This window comes from Polyergus mexicanus, unplaced genomic scaffold, assembly GCF_030449975.1.
Source record: "Polyergus mexicanus isolate NDT 795.1 unplaced genomic scaffold, iyPolMexi1.0 SCAF_7, whole genome shotgun sequence".
Classification (NCBI taxonomy): domain Eukaryota; kingdom Metazoa; phylum Arthropoda; class Insecta; order Hymenoptera; family Formicidae; genus Polyergus; species Polyergus mexicanus.
The window spans coordinates 9,335,485-9,345,417 of record NW_027223327.1 but is presented as its reverse complement, the minus strand read 5'-3'; the positions used below and the strand labels follow the sequence as shown (position 1 = coordinate 9,345,417).

Genomic DNA, 9,933 nt, shown 5'->3' with positions numbered 1-9,933 from the left:
CCCGTAATCTCGTAGACGGAGATCCGCGAATAATTTTTTTTTGCGGTTGACAAAGATCGAAATCTCCTCCTTTCAATTCAAAATTCTTTTTAATCTCTTGTTAGATTCACTATCTGATATCGTATGAAAAAGGATCAATTGTCGTGAATAAATACGCGAATCTGAGCAATCGCTCACATTTCAATTTTTGATACTGACATATCCCACGTACGTGACATACAGAGTGTGTAGAGAATCATCATTTTTCATTTATCGATTCTTCGATTCGGAATGATCCGATTTTTCTTCAGCGTAACCTGATATAGTCAGTATAATATAAGATAAGGAATGATAGAGATTCGAAAGATATATATACGTAATACGCATACTTAGGAAATCAGAGATATATAAACCTGCGTCGAAAGTGCATCGATTCGAGATATACAGCGTGAGTCTGGGTGAACCTTTCAACAGAATGAAGTATATTATAGCGTGCCAAGTGAAGTCCCTGAGGGATTTTTAGGATATATAGCGTTGATCCCTGGTATAGTAGTAATCAGACTGATTTAAGGACTTCTAAGCAATTCTCTTCATTTTGCATATCAAAACCTATGTTATCGGAAAAGATTGAAGCTAGATATAATTGTTAATTATATAAAATATAAAATTATATTGTATATTATTCTCATCTATCTTATATAAAGTGTTATATATAATTTTATAACTAATAATCTTACTGTTTTGTTACGTTATAGAATAAAAGTGACTATGCTTCGTTTAACCATAGATATATAAATATAAATATATATATATATATATATATATATATATATATAAGTGTAGACTGCGCACTTACCTTATTTAACCATAAAGAATATCGTGCATTAATCGTGCAAAATTATAGAAAGAAAGCAATAATGTTTTTCAGGGGAGTATGTTAATCTCAGCTTTTTAAACAGATAAGAGAGAGAGAGAGAGAGAGAGAGAGAGAATTCTTAGAGAATTTTTCAAATCTTGAAAATATTTCTGTTTGATAGCAAACCATCTGACATTAATATACATGATATTAAAATATATATATTATTATGATAAAAATATACCTATGTGTATATAAATGATTATTTATTGTTACAAATATTGACAACTCATTCGGAATACGCAGAATCGTGCGTGCCTCCGTGACCGGCCAATGAGCGACAAGGTCGCGCAGGCGCGACCAATCGGGGACATTGTTTGTCGCGAGCTTGCTCGGTTTATAATCATAAACATATACCTATATCTATGTTTGTAGTGAATCGCGTGACATATGTCATTCTTGTGCGAACGTTCTGATTTCTGATACGTATACGTCACGATCTTTTGAGACTACACTTGCTCGCTTGCAAAATAATTTGTAAATATTTGTTTTCTAAAGCGAATATAGAGATGATTTTATCAAACAAAATATATAAGGTGTGGTAAAAACAATCGTGGTATTTATAATTGTGATCAGTATTTCATAAGAAATATATTATATATTGCTATAGGCTTATTGTTTTAAAAGTATGCAACACGCAGTTGTTATTTCAATACAAACTCTTTTTATACAAGCGTGTTTTGGCAGTTATTAAACGAGTAATAATTATTATTATGGCAGTAATTATTATTTCTTAAGCAGCATATTTTTTAATCACAAAAAGAAACTTTTTGTGATCAATCAAAACAATCTTTTTCATAAATGTAAAAGAGAATAAGTTTAACTATGTCGGTTTATATATATATATATATGTACACACATACTTATATAAATATAAGCTTTATTTTTTACATTTAATTAAATATTACAGGTTAGGACAAAACATTTTTTAAACTATCGAAAAGAAAATCTAATATGATATTATATCTACTGTTTGAGAATTTAATTCTTCAGCAAGTGATAACTCTTCTCATATTTTAACATGTATTATTTTAATATCGCCTCTGTACTATATTGAAATAATGATCGCGATTTGCAATGCACGTGATAATAAACACGTGTGTTAATATTTACATGTTTACATTTCATGTTAAAAATAAACGGCATAAATAAACATTCGCCATGATTACTCGTCTTCTATTCAATGAATACTTAACATTTATTGACATCGCTTTTTCTATCGCCCCTCCCCTTTTTTTGTAAAACCACATCTGTCTCCGGTTGGCCCATCAGTATCGTACGATCTTATTTTGCAGGAAGCCAGCCAGCTAGCTACGTCGAAACGGTGACGCATCATGTGTTACTTTTGTATATAAGAATCAAGACGTTTCGAGAAGCTCACGTTTAGTATCAACGATAGTACGAGAAGATCGGTTCTCTCTGAACTTTTATCAGTGTTTCATCGATTACGTCAACTTTCGATTCGACAAATCGATGATTTAATTATAATTTCGAAAAGTTGAAAGAGAGTTTTGGTTTGTGCCTTATTTATTAATTTGGATATTTTCTGCGAAAGATATAACAGATTATACAAGAAATATTTTATGATCTCTGCGATAAGATGTCTTTTAGCAGATATACGACGCATCGCCGAAAGTGTATTTTGTTAACTAGGTGAGTGAAATCTCTTATTTGTGTGTATAGTGTCTGTTTGAATTTATAAAAAAATTAAAGAATATAAATTAATAGCATAATAGATAAAAAATTATTATAGTAATGAGTACCTTTCACGAAATCAATTAATAATAATGATAAATAAAGTAGTAATATACGCGTATATCGGTTATGTATTGGATTTTCAAGTAAATGAATCAGTCAATGAAACAATGAGTTTTTAATTGGACTTGCCATTGTTCCGAGAACAATTTAAATCATCTTGAGTCGCACATGCTATAAACACTAAACTATTTGTCGCGTGTGTCATCGTGTAAAGCCATTAACTACAATTGCGTCATTTTATCAAATGAGACTGTTGCAGAAGTGCTATTATTATCGACGAAAATATGACATAAATACGAGAATTGTTTATATCATCATGTATATCGATATTATCAAAATATTGATAGAATAATTGAATTAGCAGTAATCTGTTGCAAAATCTTATAAATGCGGATAATATACACGCGATAAATAAACATCAGATTTAGTTAGGATTGTGAGAAGAAGCGACATCACATTCGGCATCTCATCGATCAGCTGACATTGACAAATTAGGCTAGGTTGGCAAGTATAGAAAATATGGCATTGTACTAAGCGGTGACTCATATGTAATTCATATTTTCTTCCTCTTTGTTATAATATTTGGAATATAAATCACGTATATTAATACATTTCGTTATAATGGAAATGCATATGTAATGATTGCAATAGGAAAATGGAAATGCCAGGTATAAATAATATGTACACTATCTTGAATGTTCTCGAATAGAAGTTTACTTTCGATTTTATCTCTTTAAAATTACTAGAAGGACTATATATAGAAAACTATTTAATATTATATTAGTTATGTTATATACAGCAATAAATATTAATGTTTTTGCCCTTATTACTATTTTAATAATAAAAGAATTTAATTATTTATTTTCATTAAACATAGAATCGTGTATTGTATCAGAAACATACAGCTAAGATCAATATAAACATAATTGTATTTGTTTGATTTATATAAAAAATGTGTAAAATGAAAGTTTTTTTATTAATTACAGACAACTTACGGATAGTGCAACTGGTAAAGATGCCGGTGGAAATGTAACAAGTATCACGAATAAACTTTTACGCTCCATAAATGATATAAAAAAAGTTAAAATGTCGATGCAGAATCAATGGAAGCTTTTGTCACAATTGAAGGATTATCTGAATAAGACCAACTGCGATAAAAATCAAATTAATGTCTCTAAGGATTGGTTGAATATTCTGCAGAAATTAACCTACTCGCAGCTCGAAACAATACGAAAATTATCATCGGACTCTATTAAAAGTACTGATACAAGCAAGAGCTCGAATACAAAGCATAAAGAAAGCAATGATTCAGAAAATGTGAAATTAACATTTATGTCCGATCAAACAGAATCACTTATAAATAATTCTACTATGCAACAAAAAATACAGCAGGTAATTGTACATTATAAACTAAATCAAATAAAAGATTTTTTATATATCTTATATAAAAAGTTAATTTTTTTGCTTAGCAAACTAGCGAACAAAGTATGCCTGATAATAAAATAGAATCAAAAGAAAGTTTTGCAATGCCACAAATTCTTTCTACATTGTTTTTGAAGTTATCACCCAAAAGAACACAAACTACCAAACTAACTATACCAAAGTGGAAAGTGAATGTTCATAGTATTTCAAAGCATAGTATTGTATCTCGTACACGACACGTCTTGAACAGTATCGTATCAGCCGAATCGAATGCTTCTAAGTTGCGGAGAATCGAGGATTTGTTATTGCATATCGATCAGTATCCCGAGGCGAGACATTACGCGATCAAGGAGGGAGCGATTAAGATTTTACTGCGAACTCGTCAGAAGACGAAGGATGAACAAATTAATGGTATGCGAATAAAGTTCCATTACATTATTTTTGTTATTGATGATTATTCATGATTTTAAAATTATTTTTGTAGCATCTATCAGAGAAGCGCTGGCGCTAATGGGATATATCGATCCTCTACCCGGTCAGGGCATTAGAATCTTATCGATCGACGGCGGTGGTATTCGCGGAGTATTGGTTGTAGAGATGTTGAAGAAATTGGAGGAACTTACAGGAAAAAAGACGCATGAGATGTTTGATTACATATGTGGCGTCAGTACAGGCGCCATTCTTGCTGCTGTGTTAGGTAATTGCGTAGAAATTTTCGTATTCGACAAATTTCTTAAGTATTATTAATTATTTTAAGATAATCTATATCAACAACTTTTTCCTTAAAACCGTTTGTGTATCTAAATTAATATACATGTTATCTATATATGCAGTATTACCAAAGGATGCTTTGGAAGGTAAACTTTTGATTGGTTTACAGCATGTACTGCCTGCAATTTTTTTTATTTCTCCAATAAAATGATAAAAGGTCTCGTGAAATTTCTCATTATTGCGAGCTCACCTCTTTCATTTCTTATTGTAGGGGGATACAAGAGAAAATCGTTGGACGAAGTTTCGAGATTATACAAAGAACTGAGCATCAGAGTGTTTACGCAGAGTGCCATAAAAGGCACAAGCAGTCTAGTTTGGAGTCACGCGTATTACGACACTGCGTTATGGGAACAGTTATTGGAGGAACATTTAGGCGACAAAATTCTTATCAAAACTACGCGTGATCCAAATGCACCAAAGGTGCGTAGCTACTAATATATTATTGAACAAAGAAACTTAGAATGAAATGTATAAATGCATGAGCCACACAACACACATAAGCGAGTAATTTAAATGTAAAAGATCGTTCAATTAAAAAAACTTATTCTGAATTTTTAGTTTTCAGCAATATCCGCCGTGGTAAATCACGGGAACGTTATGGCTTATGTATTTAGAAATTATACATTACCGCATGGAATGGAAAGTCAATACATGGGATCTCACAAATATAAATTATGGGAAGCCGTGAGAGCGTCAGCTGCTGCACCGAGTTACTTTGAGGAATTTAAATATGGCGAATATCTTCATCAGGATGGTGGTACGCTGCACAATTACTTCAATGCAAAATTGCATTCAATACAATTTTTCGAGACGTTATCGAGAATGATCATAATATTATTTGTAGGTATTCTAGTAAATAATCCATGCGCTGTAGCGATTCACGAAGCCAAACAGTTGTGGCCAAATAATCCAATTCAATGCGTTGTATCATTCGGCACTGGTCGAATTCCACATCATTTCTATGAAAACGAATCTATGGAAGTCGAGATCTCAAGCTGGAGGGAAAAATTCTACAAAATTTTGGATAGCGCAACTGATACAGAAGGTAATGATAATAATAAAAGAGGTATATAAGCGATTGTATATACAATTTGCATACAAATTGTTTTGAAACAAATTGAAAAGAGAAAATATTCAATTAAACTTGATCCTAATATCGATTTTTCAGCTGTGCATACGATGCTGAATGATCTGCTACCTGAGCACATTTACTTTAGGTTCAATCCCTATTTAACGGAAATGCAATCAATGGTGGAAATTCGACCTGAAAAGATTAATCTAATGGAACAAGATGCTAGAATGTACATACGTCGAAACGAAGAGAAATTTCAAAAGGCTGCTACTGCTTTACTGAAAAAGCGGCGGATCCAACAGAAAATTGCTGATTATATTATTTTGCAAAGACAATTGTTAGGTCTATGAAGAGGAATATATTTCGTATATTGATGTGCATTTCATAATGCAATCTACAAAGATCACATGGATATTTATAGTACAAATTTTTTATCTCTTATACACCATTTGAAACTTTTCAATTAATCCTTGCTTTGAATAGTGCCATAGCATAATAAGCATATATTTCAAAAGTATTTGACAGAATATTTTTTGCTTATAATAATATCTTTTTCGTAATCTATTGTAAGGTTTTCATGTTACAAGGTTTTAAAATAATTAGTAGTAAGAAAATATTCTATAAATGAGAAATTCATCTTGAATATATAAAGTTATTAGTATAGGTATTTGACTGTGATACACTATGTAATGCTTGAATGCAATTAAGATTAATCAATATAATTTTACATTTGTTATATGTTTTGCAGTAAAGGTGCGTAATTCTTAACATCATTAAAACAAAGTGACTGTGTATTCTCATTGAAAATATCGATCAATGTATTAAAAGATAGTAAGGCTAGTATTGTATGTTTCATATGCATTCTTCATTGTAAATATTGTAAATGTGTATTAGCAAAGAATTTCTGCAATAAAAATAACATGAAATGTGTGTGCAGAAAAAATAAAAAAAATTGGAATTGCTTATTTTAAAGAGAACATTATCCCAAAAATTTTTATTACATGATATATAATTATATTATAATAGATAAACATATTTTTTTATGTGTCTTTTCTTATAAAGAATTTGGAATAATATTCTTTTTCTAAATATATCTATAATAATTAATATCTATTTATATTATTTTTTAGCATATAATTTTATCCAAGTTGTAAAAGAGAGATTGAGAAAAATATTTGTGGCGCTGACGTCATAACACGTGTTTGATACTTCTCTATTCTTCCCGCTTCCGTTTCTGAAAGCTTGTGTACGGTTTCTCGAGGTTTTACATTTTTTAATCCAAATATCTATTTAATCTGCTCAAATAAAGACATGTTCAAAGAATCGCGACTTTTCTATTGATTATAATATTTAATTCTTTCATATAATTAGTATATATATAAAACCCTGTAGAGAAATGATAGTTTCTTTCACGACTTACTTAACCTCAAGCTAATTTATAGTATAGTCTTTTTTAAAATAATCGATTATTCTTACAGATAGAAAGAAATAAATCCAGAAAATGGCTAAGTCAAAGAATCACACAAATCACAATCAGAGTAAGTATACAATTTTACAATTAATTACAAAAGTTCTGAAAATGACATTAAATACAATGAAATATATATCTCACAAGTTGAATAAGTTTTCATTAATTATTAATTTTGTATTTTTTTTATAGATCGTAAAGCTCATCGTAATGGTATCAAGAAGCCTAAGAGGTACAGACATGAATCCACACTTGGTGTAAGTTTTATATTGAAATGTTTTATCGTGCCCTGATATATACTTAAATGTTTTCTATTTCCTATAATATTTAATCAAATTAGAATTATCTAAAATATTTTACAAAACATTACTTAGTAAAAAATACAAATAGTACATGTTATTGATAATTAATGTAATTTGAGATCTTGTTATGTGATATTCACCATTTTGCTTTTAAAATTATATATGTATTTTTTATGCACATTTTTCAGATGGATTTGAAATTCCTGAGGAATCAGCGCTTTGCCAAGAAGCATAATCTTAAACCAAAGGCTCAATTAAAGAGGGCAGAGCAGCGAAAAGCTCTTCGTGAAGCTAAGAAACAGACATAAATACATTATGTAAACTATAATGATTAAAATAAATTTTAAAAACTTGCTCTCGTAAAAAAAACCCAAAATCTTATCCTACATCTCTATAACTTCCGAGTTTTATATTCTTGTACAATCTAGAAAAAGTATACATATGAGATAATTCAGAATGAAAATTTTGTAGATATAAAATAAGAAAATAGCTCGCGGGTTTTATACGTTATTCATCATTTTGTATAGTTGACGATTTAGGAACTGTATAAAATTATACAGTTATATCATAGCAATATGGCCGCAGAACAGGTTAAACTAGAGACATGCGATTTTTCTACGAAATTCGAGATAAACAATTTGACGAAACCGAAGAGAATTTTATTGTTTAGCGGCAAGAGAAAGTCTGGAAAGGATTATGTCACCGATAATTTGTATAAAAGGTATTGTCCATCTACAGTATTTTGTAATCAATAATAATGTAGATACACACTATTCCACAAAAAAATTTAATATTAAGTTATTGAGACGAAGTACTTTAAAAAGGTAATGATGAAATCAAATCATATTAAAAGTATATTTCCTAGTTTTTAATTATAAAATCGATTGTTTGTTAGTGCAGAAAAATAGAAATAATATTTTAAGTACAATCTATATCAATTTCAGAATTGGTTCGCAAAGGAGTGTAATTATACGATTGTCAGGACCTATAAAAACGCACTGGGCAAAATCTTTGAATCTTGATATCAACCAATTACTGGGACATGGAGAATACAAGGAAAAATATCGACTTGATATGGTTAAGTGGGGAGAGGATATGCGAAAGAAAGATTATGGCTACTTTTGTTGTGCTGCTATTGATATGTATAATGGTACAGCAAACTCTTCATATTAAAGAGTTAGAATATGTATATAATGTTTGTATATATAAGACAAAAAAAAGTTTTATACAAAAATGTGTGTCTAAATAAATATTCTTTACAGCATGGGATAAGTCAGTGTGGATAATAAGTGATATTAGAAGAAAGACTGATATTAAATGGTTTATGGAAAATTTTGGAGATTTATGTAAAAATATACATATAGCCTGCTCTGAGGAAGTTAGACAAAAACGTGGCTGGATCTTTACACCAGGTAAAAAATAAGAAACTGTAATATATATAACAATTTCAAGAAGACTTGTATAAATTTCTTGAAAATAATTTTTCTACCATTTATAATTATAGGTATAGATGATTCAGAAACGGAGTGTGATTTGGACAATGTAAATAATTGGGATTTGTTGCTGGAGAACAATGATGATAATAATATAGAAGCTATAGTGCAACAATTATTAGAACTAGTTAGCTAGCAGAAATTTTTTTATTTTGTCAAACGCACAATAAATGTTTCACAACTTTACCAACTTTATTTCCTTGAGCGAAGAAAAAGCTCTTGTAGCATTATTTCTAACAGAGTCTAGTAATAATTGTTATAAAAAGAAAATACTTTGCAATGCAATAGGCATATGAAATAAATAAATAAAATAAATCTTATTATATTTAAATACAATTAAGTCTTTAAGATTGTAAATATTTATTGATATATTTATGTTTTAATATTTATAGATTGCAAATATTTCTCATTTGTACAATGCATATATAAATCATCACTGCAACATCAAAATTATCATTTTTATTGATTAAAATTAAAATAAATTGTAAAATAAGCGTGGAATATATGACTGTGTATGTGTGACTGTTTTGGCATTTTTAGAAAGCTTTTAACCAATCGCGAAAGTCATGTATTACTTTGTACTGTGTACTCATCCTTCGTTTTTTTCCATGCTTGCGAATTGCAAATAAATAGAAAACAATATAAAAAACACACAAATTTCGCTGTATATAAATTGAAAGCAACATGGCTCCTGTGATTATAGTGACCTGGTGGTTAGGATCATGTAGTACTCTGCGTTGATACCACTGCTT

At 29.7% G+C, this 9,933-nt stretch overlaps 3 protein-coding genes across 6 annotated transcripts; all 3 read left to right on the top strand.

Annotated features, from left to right (window-relative positions):
* The first annotated feature begins 2,208 nt into the window (after positions 1-2,208).
* LOC138934816 (calcium-independent phospholipase A2-gamma) lies at positions 2,209-6,806 on the top strand. 3 transcript variants are annotated; one of them, XM_070298912.1, is made up of 8 exons: positions 2,209-2,548; positions 3,640-4,045; positions 4,123-4,486; positions 4,560-4,772; positions 5,058-5,266; positions 5,405-5,603; positions 5,691-5,891; positions 6,015-6,806. In XM_070298912.1, the coding sequence occupies exons 1-8, from the start codon at positions 2,496-2,498 to the stop codon at positions 6,266-6,268; spliced, it is 1,899 nt and encodes a 632-aa protein (XP_070155013.1). In that variant the 5' UTR covers positions 2,209-2,495; the 3' UTR covers positions 6,269-6,806. The 3 variants fall into 3 exon arrangements, with proteins under 3 accessions (XP_070155013.1, XP_070155014.1, XP_070155015.1); XM_070298913.1 differs by having other exon boundaries at positions 2,210-2,548; positions 4,213-4,486; positions 6,015-6,804; XM_070298914.1 differs by lacking the exon at positions 2,209-2,548 and adding an exon at positions 3,221-3,321 and having other exon boundaries at positions 6,015-6,803.
* Positions 6,807-7,094: 288 nt separating this feature from the next.
* On the top strand, positions 7,095-8,042 carry Rpl29 (ribosomal protein L29). 2 transcript variants are annotated; one of them, XM_070298881.1, is made up of 4 exons: positions 7,095-7,179; positions 7,397-7,456; positions 7,579-7,643; positions 7,877-8,042. In XM_070298881.1, the coding sequence occupies exons 2-4, from the start codon at positions 7,420-7,422 to the stop codon at positions 7,994-7,996; spliced, it is 222 nt and encodes a 73-aa protein (XP_070154982.1). In that variant the 5' UTR covers positions 7,095-7,179; positions 7,397-7,419; the 3' UTR covers positions 7,997-8,042. The 2 variants fall into 2 exon arrangements, with proteins under 2 accessions (XP_070154982.1, XP_070154983.1); XM_070298882.1 differs by having other exon boundaries at positions 7,126-7,164.
* A 105-nt stretch (positions 8,043-8,147) lies between these two features.
* On the top strand, positions 8,148-9,417 carry Pmvk (Phosphomevalonate kinase). Its single transcript, XM_070298876.1, has 4 exons — positions 8,148-8,409; positions 8,633-8,838; positions 8,951-9,100; positions 9,193-9,417. Exons 1-4 carry the CDS (start codon positions 8,264-8,266, stop codon positions 9,315-9,317), a joined length of 627 nt encoding a protein of 208 aa, XP_070154977.1. The 5' UTR covers positions 8,148-8,263; the 3' UTR covers positions 9,318-9,417.
* Positions 9,418-9,933: the final 516 nt, after the last annotated feature.